The following is a 15,657-nucleotide window of genomic DNA, read 5'->3' on the forward strand; positions in this document are numbered from 1 at the left end:
TTACTCAGTTTTGTCACGTCTAATCTTGTTAAACATTTGTAACATACGTATTCCTTCGTATAAAAAATTTATGGTGGCTTACAACAAAAGATTATAGCGTTAACTTGATGCATTGCAACATGAGACTCGATAGAACAATGCTGCTTATTGTTATTCGTATTGAAAAATGGTGGCGTACAACAAAATAAAATTTTCGAGTTAGTAGTGTCAACATTATTATATTGCGAGATTTAAGCAAGGGTATCTGAATATAACACTAACAAAATATGGGGGGGGGGGGGGAGTTCACATCTCATACAGTCATTCATTGGTGTTATCCAATTTTCACCTTAGACTACATGTACAGACATCAAAGGAGACGCTATTTGTGATGAATCAGATGAGGCGCTATTTGTGATGATGTGACACTAAATGGGGCGTTAGACACCATTCCCCACAAATGAAATGGGGCACCAAATTCATGCACCGCCAAGCCCCACGAGCGCCAGTGGCTCAAGCTCTTAAATGTAAACAAATATTTATTAAAAATGGTCCTAGTTATATGATATATTAAAGGACAATGTCAGCGGAACTGTAGCAATCTACAGTACCATCTAGGGGCGTTTTGGGAATTTCACAGAAAGGTTATTCTGGTAATTTCATTAACACTTTCTACAGTACCATCGCTCGCTTTTACTCATTTACATTGCTCGGTCACATTCTCTCCATGTTTGTTTCTTTTGGTGTGTTATATTCCATTTGTAACATCTTCCCATTGTATCATTCCTTTGCAATTTGATAAATATATAAATCACTTATTGAAACACTATTGTCTCAACCATTCTCATGCCATCACCCATCTAATATAGTTACTGCATAATATTAGAACCACCTGTTATAACTACATGTTATATCAAATGTATACATTTTTTCTTTTCATTTACTAACAATGTCGGTGCCTACTATAGCAATCTACAGTACCAAGGGGCGTTTTCGGAATTCCACTGCAAGGTTGTTTTGGGAATTTCAGTAACACTTTCTCCCACATCCATTAACCATCGTCGCTAAGCATCTTGCCAGATCCAGATCCACCAGACCGCGCCACCGCCATATTAATCCAAACTATCGTGGAACACATTGACAAATCGATCGCTAACAATCCGTAGGATGCCGCCTTGCATATCCTTAAAGCCTTAGCTTTCAATTTTCAAGGATTCACATCGTCGGCACTGGCGCTATACATTGTACATTTTTTTTCTTTCTCAACCAACAGTTAGTTAAAAACTTAAAACCACTACACTTGATTTAATCGGGGCTTTAGTGAATTTATGTTTGCTTGCATGGCGCCTAAGTGTCATTTTAACTAAATAATTAGTTAAAAATTCTATACATAGTCTTAGAACATCACATTCTTATCATTCCCAATGTAACTAAAATTTTATTATATATTACTCAACTCGTCAATGATTCCATTTTACTCTTATAGCCACTTAAACTGATTCAATTATGTATTTGTAACTTCATTTTGTATTTTTATTTTATTTTATGTGTATACACACACACAAAAGCTTTCACTTTTAGAAAAAAAAAATGTGTTGATAACTACGAGAACTATATAATATAATATTCGCTAGTTTTACAAAACAAAAGATCAAATATCAACCAGACTGATCAAGATTTCATTTGTCGATCGTGCTCCTAAGCTCCTCTTTCCAACGCTTTTCACACTTGGCGTATTCAAGAGCCCATCCAGACACCTTTCTAATCATAGTACCTCCCTACACGTATAACTAGTTAACATAATTGCTGATGTTGCTGATGTAGTGTAGTAGTTGGAAGATCTTTAGACGGGTGATTTCTTTTCCTTTTCAGTTGAGCTTTTCTACCTATTATCAGTTAACATAATTGCAATCACTCGTCTAACAAAACCACTTAACGATCAGTTTAACATCCGCTTACCATTTAGCTGAACTAGTTTTCATAATTTCAAAACAAAGTAAGGTTGCAATCGAGTCAAGTCAAGCTAGACAGCTAGTGCAAGCTCAAACTTAAACTAGCTAGCTTGAACTCAACTCGTTTACTTTATCGAGCTGAAATATCAAGCTCGACCCAAGCTTGTTAATTTTTTATATAATTATATTATATTTTATTGACAGAAATACAAATTTTGTCCTTTATGCATAACGTTTATTTGATTTTCGTCCTTTTACTAACCACCATCAAAAAATAAAATCATCGTTAAGTCATGGCATAACTTAACCAAAAACCGGGGAAAAACCTCTCAAACCCGAACCAAAACAAATCGTTATTTGATAAAAAACTGATTTCAACCCGAATCAAAACCGATCATAAACCAATTTTAACTCTTGTTAACCAACCCAAACAACTTCAACCCAAACCGGTTTTAAAATTTTAAACTGGTTTATGCACCTCTACCCGTAAAGGCATAAACCGCAAAACCACCCGTGTAATGAATTATTATTATTATTATTATTAAATTAAATCTATATTTAACCGCTAAAAAAATATAATAAAAAAAACCTCACGTCATAAAATTCGCATATTATTATTACTAGCCTAGTGCCCGCGCGATGTAGCGATGAACGCGCAAACGCAACCGGTCTTAGTACAGGTGTTAGTACATTTGTATCCTCACAACGATATGTATGTAACTCGACGGTGGTATGCATTTAACATGGCATGGAACGCGTAACTGGTACCAGTAAGCATGCCACACAATGCCTAGACGTGAGCGAATCGATATGTATAAACATTGTCATATGTGTAACTGATGCTTGAGTAATTGGTGGCAACAATCAAGAAGCAAAGATGAAATGTAAAGTAATTTCAAATAAACTACTTTTTAACCCAATCCATTTTAGCGGACTTGTTCTAACCCAAAAATGTTTTAACCCAAAACCTGTTTGACATGGCCCCTTTCAATCTAAACATATCCCGACAAGAATTAAATTAACCTTTATTTTGTATTAAACTTGTTCCAACCTTAACCCATTCCGACACCATTAGCCGAACTTGACCAACCCGTTGTCAGTAATAACTGGTAATCACGTAACATGTTAGTTTTTTTAAAAATCAATAAATTATAGCAATATCATATACTCAAATTAAAGAGAATAAAATTTTCTTTTTTAAGGTATACTTTTTAAAAAAGAAAATTATTAATGTGTGAAAAAATTATGACCGTTTAAAAATCGTGTGAGTAGTTGGTTTATAAAGAGGGGAAAATGTGTCACTATTTAATAAATTAACTAAAATTGATTTAAGTTGAAGGACCATATTGTAAATTATTTTTGAACGAGCAAAGACTATATTACCCCTACATTTTTTAAAATTCTATACATAATTACTTGTAGAATATACAACAAAAATGATACATCTTAAAATTTAAGATTTAACTTCTATATTATATACAGTAAAGATGATTATTATTATTATTATTAACCAAAAAAAACCCACGTCACAATATTCACATATTATCAATGCACAGAATCCAAAACCTTAAACTCACCAAAACCTTAAAACCTTTACTGTGGGTTTAATTTGTTGACTAAATTAATAAACTTTTGTGTACAGATCTGGAGCTGTAATGGCATGGAATGTATTCAAATTATGTACGGCTTTAAAAGGCCTAGGCTTGATCATCATCTTCTTGGTTCTCGGTGTTATCGGTGTCACTTATTACGCCGTCGTGTTCTGCAATTACGGCCCTGATTTGGCCGCCGGCGGGTTTAATTCACTCCTCGGAATTATAGTTTTAATCATATTTCATGTCCTGGTAATAATAATATTAATTTTGTGAATTACTGTTACACAAGTTTTGGGTTTTGGGTTTCGGTTTGAGAATTTTAAATTTTGAACCAAAACCCGGCTCTAATCTCTCCCGGGCTTTATCGGGTTTCAAGTATTTGGGCTCGGGTTTTACCGAAATTTGCTCTATAGCCGGTTAAAGTTAAAACTTTTTGCTGGTTATAGAGTCAGCTTTGGTAATTTAAGGCAAGTTTCATGGGTTTTTTGGGTTCGGGTTTTATTGAGTTGGGTTAATGGGGTTTTGAGTATATGGGCTCGGGTTTTATCAAAACTTGCTCTATAGATGGTAAAGTTAAAACTTTTAGCTGGTTACAGAGTAAGTTTTGGTAATTTAAGGAAAGTTTCAGCTCACGGATTTTTTGGGTTCGGGTTTTATCGGGTTGGGGTAATGGGGTTTTGAGTATTTGAGCTCGGGTTTTACCATAATTTGCTCTATAGTCAGTTAAAGTTAAAATTTTAGCTGGTTACAGAGTAAGTTTTGGTAATTTAAGGAAAGTTTCAGCTCACAGGTTTTTTGGGTTCGGTAGGGGTGAGCAAAAAACGGTTCGGAACCGTCAGAACCAAGGAACCGGAACCGAACCGGTGCCTCAGAACCGCTAATGTGTGTACCGGTTCGGTTCTCTATTCTCAGAATTTGCATTAAATGGTTCCCGGTTTGGTTCAGGGTAAAACCGGCGGTTCCAGACTTGGAACCGAAGAACCGGAATATTCAAAACGTATTAAAAAATTTACCAATCCCCATTTTTTTATAGAGTAACTTATTAACCGACATCCATTCAATCATTTTTTAATTTAAATCTTCTTTCTTTACGTTCAAGAACTAGCAACCATGATCAATTTTGATTTAAGCTATCAAGGTAATTTAATATAAAATGATATGATCTTCCATTAATCTATCGTTGCTAATGATTTATTTAACTTAAACACATAGGTTTTAATAAAAAATATAACGGATGTTCATGCTGTAAACTAAATTAGTTTTACCGTGAAAGAAGACATACAATTGTATAAACTTGTTTTGCAATTTGCAAAGTCTGCATAACTCATTTAATAAATAAATGATCGAACCGGTTCTAGCCAGAACCGATTAGCGAGAACCGGCTTTAGCGGTTCTAGAACCGAACCGGTTTACTATAATAGGTTCCGGTTCCGGTTCTACTTTTCACAAATTTTCGGTTCCGGTTCGGTTCTCGCAGTTCTGAACCGTTGCACAGCCCTAGGGTTCGGGTTTTATCGGGTTGGGGTTGGGTTAATGGGGTTTTGAGTATTTGGGCTTGGGTTTTTACCAAAATTTGCTCTATAGTCAGTAAAAGTTAAAATTTTTAGCTGGTTATAGAGCAGGTTTCGGTAATTTTAAGGAAAGTTTCAGCTCACGGGTTCTTTGGGTTCGGGTTTTATCGGGTTGGGGTAATGGGGTTTTGAGTATTTGGCTCGGGTTTTACCAAAATTTGCTCTATAGATGGTTAAAGTTCAAATTTTTAGCTACCTATAGAGCAAGTTTTGGTAATTTATGGAAAGTTTTAGCTCCTGGGTTTTTTGAGTTCGGGTTTTACCGGGTTGGGATACTCGGTGACAAATAACCGAACTTAACCAAAACCAACCCATAACTGATGGTTAACTGGCCATTCGGTTATGGTTATGGTTATGGTCATGCAAATACACAATATTCGGTTATGGTTAAGTTCACATAACCAAACCTAACCGATTTTGCAGACCCCTAGTTTACACAAATCTGATTATTTGAACCGTAAGTAGTTGTAAAATAACCGTAATCACTATGTGTACTTATTGATTCTAAACAACATTGTTTGTTGATCTAGCTGGTAATGCTATTATGGAGTTATTATGTTGTTGTGCTCACGGACCCGGGTGCAGTGCCACCTAATTATAGACCACTAGTGGATCAAGAAAGAGGAGAAACCGAACCAGTTGAAGCACCTGAGTTCGGCCTGTTGTCTACACCGGATTCAACCAATACAAGAGTCCGTTATTGTCGCAAGTGTAACAGTTATAAACCGCCCCGATGCCACCATTGTTCTGTTTGTAAGTTCGGTCGCTTACTTTAGTTAAACTTGTCTTTTTGAATATTAATAATTTATGTTTTGTTGCATATAATAGGCGGGAGGTGCGTGTTGAAAATGGATCATCATTGCGTGTGGGTTGTTAATTGTGTCGGGGCGCAAAACTACAAGCACTTTCTTCTCTTCTTGGTATGTTTATAGATTTCGGTTCGTGTCAGTGAAATGACTAAAATACCCTTCAATGTAAAATCTTTTTGTAATGTTTTTTTTTGTTGATTAATGCAGTTCTACACATTTCTCACGACAAGTTTTGTAACCGTAGCCTTGTTTCCCCGTCTCGTGGTATTCCTTGATGACGGAAAGATTCCCGGGTCAGCTAGCAGTCTAGCAACAACCTTTTTTGCGTTCGGTAATATTTAACAAACACATTTTTTTTTACTTTTACTTTCGTTTTAGCTTTTTAGTTTTTGTTACCGTTATGTAACTTTCTTTGTTTTTACAGTCTTGAATTTGGCTTTTGCGTTAAGTGTTTTCGGGTTTCTAGTTATGCACATATCGTTGGTAGCTGAAAATATTACAACGATTGAGGTATTGTTTTCTTGTTTATTTAAGTTTAAGCGTTTCAGTTTGTTGACTTATAGTCAAACGTTTCGTTAAGTCAAACGTGAGATTATTGATATATGTGGTTTTCATAAGGCCTATGAGAAGACTACCACAAGATGGCGTTACGATCTTGGTCGCAAGAGGAACTTTGAACAGGTTAATTCGACACTATTGAACCTTTTTTTCACATATATGTTATATTAAAACGAGAATAAACAATGGTTTTCGTCCCTGTGGTTTGTCCAAATCTACGGTTTTAGTCCAGTAGTTTCATTTTTGCGATTTCCGTCCCTGTGGTTTGATTTCACTTGCAATTAAACCCAACGCCACTAACGCCGTTATGTCTGGTCGTTAAACTCGTCAGTGTGCCTCTCACGTGGGGTGGCAGTTTTGTCCTTTTTTTTCCAAATACACCCGAGCCTTTCACATGAGGAGGGCTTGTGAATTAGGGTTGGGGTTTATTTGGGGAGAAAAAGGACAAAACTGTCCCTCACGTGAGGGGCACGCTGATGGGTTTAACAACCAAACTTAACGGGGTTAGTGGAGTCAGGTTTAATTGCAAGTGAAATGCAACCACAAGGACGAAAATCACAAATTTGAAATTGGACTAAAACCGCATATTTGGACAAACCACAAGGACGAAAACCGCAGTTTACTGTTCAAACTATTTATCGAAGGTTTAAAAAAGATATTTAATATTATGATGGTTTTAATTTCAGGTGTTTGGGACAGTACCAAAGTATTGGCTTCTTCCAGCTTATAGTGATGAAGATCTGCAAAAAATGCCCGCGTTTCATGGCCTGGAGTATCCATCGCGAACGGATTTCAACACCCAAGAGTTCTAAACCGAGCATAGTGAAAACAAAAAGAAAGGAAAGAAAACATATAGATTTTTTTAGCTATGGTAGAAGTATTAGTGTAACCGTAACAGGCATAGTTTTTTTTCGGTTGGGGTTAATGAAGTTATATGTAGTAATGTTTTGAAGAACCACCCACCGGTTGATCGGTTATGCATTTGCGGCTTTGTGTTGTTTTTGCTTGCAGTTGCGGTTCTGTCTGTCTATACATAAAGTTCTTTCAGGGGCGTCTCGGTCTAATTCGGGACCTAACACGAATTTAAAACTTGTAACTTCTTTTATAAAAGAAATTTAACTAACATCTTGGTTTCTTTATTCGTGTCGTACTGGAGGTGCACAAAAAAAAACTGGGTCCGACCCGCGGATACAGACTGGGTTTTGGGTTTCTCCCCAGAACCGGTTCCCCAGTACCCGGTCATATCCTGACCTACCCTACCCGAAAGCCAATAAAAACCCGGAAAACCTGATCAAATATCGGATATACTCGGACCCGGTTCCTACCGGACACGGTTCTTGACTTTTGTTGAGTCTGGAACCGGATCCTACCCGGTTTTGGTTCTTGAAAATAACCAGTTTGTGCACCTCTAGTAGGACAACAATGATAAAAAGTAATGAAGGCTATATATCATATAATTTAGTGTTTATATATGTTAGAGAAATGCTACATTTAAAAGAGTTACAAGGTTTTATTTGTTAGTGTTATAATTTTATATTTAAGTTTTGGTATAAAAGAAAAAAGGCTTCTTTGTTACAAGTTCACTTCTCCACCATCAACAAAAGGTGAGTTTTATCTTTAATCATTAAGAGAGACATATGAGTGAATAGATTTAGGACAATGTTAATCATTATCTAACTCATCGTTATAAGCAATTAGTCAAACACTAAGTACATCAAGCCAGTTTGGCCGAGTGGTCTAAGGCGCCAGATTTAGGCTCTGGCCCGAAAGGGCGTGGGTTCAAATCCCACAGTTGTCACTCAATTTTTTAGTTTGTCTTTTGACAAATTACATATATAACATACAACATCCCTCTTAAATATGTTTATTTAAAGAGAAAATTCTCAAAAACTGAGCCGACACTTTGGTATTATAACCAGCGAGACTTTACAACCAATTAAAACTTGACACTTGGAAAGTTTCTGACATTTCCGACGAGATTTTTAAAAATCTTGAGGTTTTCCGTCCATATTTATAAATTAAATCATTTAGTAAAAAACAGTCTCTTCAGACGGTTTTTTTATGTTTCTTATCTAGCCCGTTCAAATTATATTTTTCTTGAGAAAAGAACTTTATGAATTTCGTCTTCCAAGACGCATTTTGAATGAATTTGTTCCAAGGAGTTCATATTCTCATGTTTTGTTCTTATAAGTTTTAAAAGTTTAATATCGTCTCGATCGATAGGATTTTTGGTATTCCGTCTCGACCGACAAAAGTCTTTGAATATTCCGTCTACTCCGACTATATTTTTAATTAGGTTTCAGGTAGACCTCACTTTCTTAAATTAAACTATCAATTAAATATAATATTAATTATCTTCATCTTCTTCCATTTTCATCTTCAACTTCCAAGTTTCAATTATATTTCTTGTTAGGTTTCATGGAATTTGATAATATTGTAGTTTGTTATGGTGGTAAATGGCAAAATGAAAGAAGACGAAGATGAAAATGGAAGTTGAAGATGAAAATGGAAGAAGATGAAGATAATTAATATTATATTTAATTGATAGTTTAATTTAAGAAAGTGGGGTCTACCTTAAACCTAATTAAAGATATAGTTGGAGTAGACGGAATATTCAAATACTTTGTCGGTCGAGACGGAATACCAAAAACCCTATCGGTCGAGACGATATTAAACTTTTAAAACTTATAAGAACAAAACAAGAGAATATGAACTCCTTGAAACAAATTTATTTAAAATGCGTCTTGAAAGACGGAATTTATAAAGCTCTTTTCTCAAGAAAATATAATTTGAACGGACCAGATAAGAAACATAAAAAACCGTCTGGAGAGACTGTTTTTTGCAAAATGATTTAAATTATAAATATGGACGAAAACCCCAAGATTTTTAAAAATCTCGTCGAAAATGTCAGAAACTTTCCAAGTGTCAGGTTTTAATTGGTTGTGAAATCCCGTCGGTTTTAATACCAAAGTGTCGGCTGTACAAATTTGATGAGTTATTTTAGGAATATGGTTTCTTGTTGAATCATTTTTTTTTCTCTCTCCTCTTTTTGATCATTTTGGAAATTTTCACTTATTTAAAGATATAGATTATTACTGTAGTGATTGTTTTGTCGAAATCATATATTTGTTTTCATGTCAATTCACTTTTACCTCTTTTAACTTGTACTAAAAGGACCTATTTTGAACCGTAACATATTACCTTACCTTGTCTTTTTTGCCATGTCTACTTGAGTTGGTTGGTTTAGTGGTTATGAACAAGAATTGAAAGGTAAAATTGTTCAACTTATCCAAATTAATTGTTTAAAATTGGCTTAAATAATCCAAATTATTTGTTGCGATGTGATAATTTCACGAGGCGATCAAAATTAAATTGTATCTATTCTCCTAGAAAAATCACCATAAAGTTGGTGCGCCTGTGTGGTTGTGGTTGTGGTTGATGCTTTGTTCTTCTTTAGGTGTTTGATCATTTTTTTTTCAGAACCAATGATGTATTTTCAACATTGGTTTATAACTCTATACTTGTAAGTCTAACGTCTTGCTGGTATTATGTATATTTCTTAATAATATTACCTTGCCGTTAGTATAAAAAACCTTTTTTTTTCATACATTCGGTTTTCTCTTTCTCTTATACTACCAGACTACCGGTATACACTTGATATTATTTGTATTTCTTGTTGTAAAGGATGTTATGGTCTGTTGAGCCGGTATCATCAGAAGTAACCTTAGATACTAATAGATAGTTAAGTATGTGTTCTTAAAAGTTAAGTTGGTTAATTATGTGTTACCTATATGGTAATTTAATTTTTATATTTCACCTTACAGTCAAGGAGTGATTAAAGGTTATATACAACATATGTTATAGTGGTTCACTTAAGATACATCAACAAGCAACTTAGATTATTTTGAGCAGTCATGTATTTTATCAAATGTTAAGTAAAGATTAACTCAATACTATTTTCTTATAAATTTATAAATACAAACTTTGTAGGATAACTCATTGAAGCGGCGTTGCTATGTTTGGTGACCGTGGATAGATACTTGGGGTGTAGCGAGTAAGCATGGGGCAATTTGGGAGGTCGCTGATGTGGAAAATGCCGTTTAAGAGCCTAATGTGGCTTGCGTTGATTCGAGGGCGGCTAAAGCTTATGTCAGTTTTGTTATTTTGTAAATCTATGTTATTACTTATTAGTGCTTAGTTATATAATAATAATAATAATAATAATAATAATAATAATGTACTAATTTTTTTTATGTTCCAATCTCAGAGAAGATAAAATGAATTCGTTATAGAGAATCATGGAGAGGGCGCTAGCTTACACGAAAAAATTTATATGAAAATATGGTCAAGCACCGATGGTCCACATCCGTCGTGGAGAAGCAATGAGGTTTGTATAATCTTTTAGTAAATTTTCTTTTACAATTTTTATGTGATAGTATAGTGGGTTATTCAACTCATCAGTTACCGGTTCGGCGACGTATGCAAAGAGGTCAACGGAGACCCATGTGTGACCGGCATATCCCCACTGAAGTCCCCAAGTATCCCTAATCTCAATGCTATACTGATATGGCCCCGAATTATCAGTGCGGGCTTAAAGGCCCGTTATCACAACAACATGATATGTATGTCTTTCTGAGATGGAAAGAGACTCGTATGCTTCCAAAATGTTGTTGTCAAGCCAACGATAGGGTTCTTCTTTTGGACAACTGGCAGCAGCATTGCGATTTTGCAAATAACGGGTGGTCTAGCAAAACCCCAACGTGGGGTAGGAGTTGCCGTTGGGACCAAAATTTAATTTAAGCGCTGCTATTATCGTGGGAGCATCAAGATGTTGCTCATATCACGGATTCAATATTTATTCTCGCTTGTGTATTGAAAATTGGGGGTAACCTGATCTGTGTAGGGTGTGCCATCACTCATCTCAAGCCCTCTAGTCGGGTCAAATATAATCCTACGGGCCTCAGTTAAATTACGAACTCTTGGAGACAATAATGGTCTTGGGGACAACTCGATAGCGGGGACATTGTTTCTAATCCTACATATTATAGTCATCATTTGTGTCGCTGCTAAGGCCATACAAGTTTTTCCACGTTGCTCCCATTCGGTAAGGAAAAATATTCCTGATAGATTGAAAGAAACCTTCTGATCCGGACGTCTGAAAAAAGAAATAGGGATGGTCATTGATAATCTTGAACAATTATTAACACCAACTCAACAGATTTATTTATTTAAAATTTGTGACTTGTAACTAGAGGTAATACAATTACACATGATCATAAAGTAAAAAAAAACTATGTATGGAATATATTTTTTAAGTTATAATATATATATATATATATCATATATTAGGATATTTTACATTATAGTGTAAAAAATCAAGTAGGGATTTAGGGAATATACTTTTCAAGTTAATATCTATAATATATATATAAACGAAAACATAAAAATCCTATGTGTCGTGATGTGGTCGCTCCCATTTTTTTTTTTGAAGTCATCAGATTTGCTTGATTTTTAAATGGAGGTTTTTCATGCGTTTGACCCAAATTCACGGGTATGGGTCTTATCAAACCCAGATATTTCTTAAACGAGTTATAACATCTCATTAAATTAAAAACTAATCTCACCAAATATTTGGGATATACTTAAAATTAATATATGATTTATTTAAAAAATATATATATTATTTATAATTAAAAAACCAATTTTATAGTAAAAAAATAAACGGGTCTTGGGTCTCTTCAAACCCATATAACTTTTAAACTGAATTATAACAACTTATTTATTTGTGAAATAATTTATCATCAAAGCATAAGTATATTATTAACTTTTTATACAATAAAAAAATAAAAATTCAAAAAATAAATAAGTATCGAAAACAAATAATATAAAACAACCCCGTAATACGGGGGATAAAAACTAGTATATTATAAATTACGATTTGTAAGTGGTAACCGTAATATTACACGTAAACCAAGCCAACTCTTGTTGCATATAATACAAGTAACAATGCATATAATTTTAAATATGCATGGGTAAAATAGTATTTGATTATTCCAAAATAATATACAATAATGGTCCTTCAACTTCAATCAAGTTTTGTTAATATATTAAATAGTTACACATTTCCGCTCTAATTATAAACCACCTACCCCATGACTTTTTAGTAGGCGTAACTTTTTCACACGCTAATAATTTTTCTAAAAAGTTACACCATAAAAACGAGCATTTTATTCTCTTTAATTTGAGTGTAGTTTTGCTATACTTATTAATTTTTAAAAAACTAACATGTTACGTGATTAGTTATTACCGACAAGGGGCCGGGCAGGTTCGACTAAAGGTGTTGGAACGGGGTAGGTTTGGAACAGGTTGATACAAAAAGAGTTAATTTAGTTCATGTCGGGATGAGTTTAGATTGAAAGGGTTCATGTCAAAACGGGCTTCGGGTTAAAACGTTTTCGGGTCGGAACAGGTCCGTCAAAACGGACTGGGTTTTGAAATTACTGTACATGCTATATTTGCTTCTTGCTTGTTGTCACCACTTACGCGCGTTCAAGCACTAGTTACCTGAATGCCATTGTTTATACATATCGAGTTGCTCGCGTATAGGCATTATGTGACGCGCTTACTAGCACTGGTTACACATGTATTCATGCATGTTAGTGTAGTTGAAAGATGGAGAAATAAATTATAATTATAGAAGAATGGCTAAAAACGATTAAAACACGATATACTAAGCTTACGAGTTACGACTTGGTTTTGGAGAAATGTAAAAGTATTTGTGATTTTGGGCAAGAATTAGATATAGTTGAAAATGTGTAAATGTTGGATATTAAAATATACTGTTAAAAGTCAAACTTTAAAAATGTGATGAAGCGTATACATATATTTGGCTTTATCACAAAAATAAATATATTTTTAAAGGCGAAATATTTTAAATAAATAATTCTAAGCTTTATAAAATATTATATTAAAAATATGGTTATATATTTTATAAAGCTTAAAAAAAGATTTTTAAATAAAACAATAAGTTTTATGTTTATAAAACGACAAATAAAAGTATTATTTGTAATAATGACACTTTGTGTCAAACCAATGATTTTTACATAAATATATATGTTTGAAGAAATATATACATGTTGGACGTGAAAATAACAATTTTTACGAGTTATGTGACCGAAGCGGTATATAAAGTCAGTTCAGAGTTTATAAACAAACATACAAATATATTATGTTTTACAATCATAGCTTAAAGAAATATTACTTTGAGATAAATATATAGTTCTAATATATATTTATCACTTAATTAAACGAATCTGTTATATCTAATGACACCAACATTAACAAAAATTATATTCTTAATGTTCAGTCAAACCTGGAAACTCTTAAAAAGTTTTTTTTTTCAATTGATATTATTTATATGGATATATCATCAAGCAAGATGAAGAAGAAGTTGCATACCTTTTCATTTATTCCTCTCGAGATTGTATGTGTTGCATCACCAACAGTCATATTCTTCTCGGGATTGTGCGTGTAAATATTGCATTTAAGATCACATAATATTTATATTCCAATGAAAAAAGATTCATCAAAATACAAGATTTACACAAACACATACCCCATCACTACCGGTTCTTTGACTGATAGAAGAACTGTAGTAAACTCCCTTGATACCATCATATGCCACTCTTCTGAAGCTAAAACCATTCGAAACTAATATAATACAAGCTCGATTATACTATCAACGTCCATCAAGGGCTCTAACCTTTCAAGAAAAAGCTTTAAGGTATTCGAGAATATCTACAAGATACTTCGCAGCAGCTGGGAAAAAAACAAAGTTAAAAAGTTGTGTTATAACTTATTAGTATATTTAATTAGTACCCGTATTTAGTATATTTAATTAGTACCCGTATTTATGTCTGTATGCACTTGAGGGCAGTAAACCTTTGAATATATCCCAGATACGTTAGCTGGACCAATGTTATATTTGTTGTGGTTGCTCAGACGATTTTTCATTGGTTATTCTGAATACGGTTGTTTGTATTGTCTTCATTTTTGCTTCTTTCTCTTGTTGCACTTTCATTTTTAGCAATAACTCTTTGTTTCATGTCAGAAAATTGTTTCCCAACTCATCCGGGACATTTGTTGTGCATTCATACTCGTCTTCTTACTCTATGAGTCCCCCCCACCCCCCACCCCTTTTTTTTTCTCTCCTTGCTTACTAGCTTTTAAAACTCTTAAACGGGGAAAAAACTGGATTCAAACACCGAATGACCCCAGTGTTAAATCAAATATTATTGGTCTAGATTGACCAATCAATGCCTACTCTATCCGAAAATATAGTGATATGTCGAAGATGATTGAGAGAGTAAGATTAGAGAGCAGTAGATATAATAATGATGTATATTTCTAAATTATATATGGTTTGTTACACAAGTTCAATGTATATTTACATGAGAATCACATTTACAATCATATAAATGTGAAAAGAAGTTGTAAATCAATATGGCATGAAAAGAAGTTGTTCTTCATCGTTTCACATTTTTTTTAATAGAAAGCATATTACATATTATTAATTTATTATCTATATATAATAAAAAGAGAATTTTGACGTCACAAAGTTGATTTTTGATTATTTTGTTTTACAATATATAATTGATACTTGCGAAATACTAGCATAAAGTTACTTGTAGCTGGGCAGTAGTTATGTGGTTGTGGTTTGAGTGGGGTGTCTTCTCGGGTTCAATTCTAGGCTATGAAAAGAAATATTTTCTTCTTTTTTTATCTGTTCAAAAAACGATATCCTTATAGTAAATATCTAATTTCATTATAAGTAGATCCACATTAGTTTGTAAACCAAGTTTTGCAACTTATTTACATGTGGATAATTGAGATTAAACAAAATATAATTATGACACTTGTTTGAAAGGCGAATTACAATTCATAACCTTGATAACTATTTGTCATTTTAAATTTCGATTTAGGTCCCGAATTAGACCAACACGCCCGCCTCATGCATAGATAACTAATTATCTTTTGCGAATCAACTTATTTACATGTAGCTATTTTATAACGGGTGGGTGATTCTTCAAAACATTACCATTTCTTACGGGAAAAAGGTACTTAACGGTGACATCGATTTTTAGAACACTTGTCACATAACAACAAACACTTGTACTAAGGTACTTAATGTCCC

The 15,657-nt window shown here is 33.8% G+C and overlaps 1 protein-coding gene and 1 non-coding gene across 2 annotated transcripts; both read left to right on the plus strand.

The window, feature by feature from the left end:
- The first annotated feature begins 3,515 nt into the window (after window positions 1-3,515).
- On the plus strand, window positions 3,516-7,525 carry LOC143621059 (putative protein S-acyltransferase 14). The gene is made up of 7 exons (XM_077092592.1): window positions 3,516-3,775; window positions 5,628-5,850; window positions 5,926-6,017; window positions 6,114-6,237; window positions 6,331-6,416; window positions 6,525-6,587; window positions 7,151-7,525. The coding sequence occupies exons 1-7, from the start codon at window positions 3,587-3,589 to the stop codon at window positions 7,274-7,276; spliced, it is 903 nt and encodes a 300-aa protein (XP_076948707.1). The 5' UTR covers window positions 3,516-3,586; the 3' UTR covers window positions 7,277-7,525.
- Window positions 7,526-8,182: 657 nt separating this feature from the next.
- Window positions 8,183-8,262, plus strand: TRNAL-UAG (transfer RNA leucine (anticodon UAG)). Its single transcript has one exon. It is a non-coding gene; the product is annotated as a tRNA-Leu (tRNA).
- The last annotated feature ends 7,395 nt before the right edge of the window (window positions 8,263-15,657 follow it).

The sequence above is a fragment of the Bidens hawaiensis genome, unplaced genomic scaffold (assembly GCF_021521415.1).
Source record: "Bidens hawaiensis isolate Kalapana, Puna unplaced genomic scaffold, B.hawaiensis_p1.1 tig00002772_1, whole genome shotgun sequence".
Lineage (NCBI taxonomy): Eukaryota > Viridiplantae > Streptophyta > Magnoliopsida > Asterales > Asteraceae > Bidens > Bidens hawaiensis.

Excerpts from the sequence above, each read along its gene's own strand:
- LOC143621059 (XM_077092592.1), top strand. The coding sequence starts at position 3,587 with ATGGCATGGAATGTATTCAAATTATGTACGGCTTTAAAAGGCCTAGGC. Across the intron at positions 6,238-6,330 it reads AACAACCTTTTTTGCGTTCG|TCTTGAATTTGGCTTTTGCG; the intron begins GTAATATTTAAC and ends TTGTTTTTACAG. Across the intron at positions 6,417-6,524 it reads AAAATATTACAACGATTGAG|GCCTATGAGAAGACTACCAC; the intron begins GTATTGTTTTCT and ends GGTTTTCATAAG.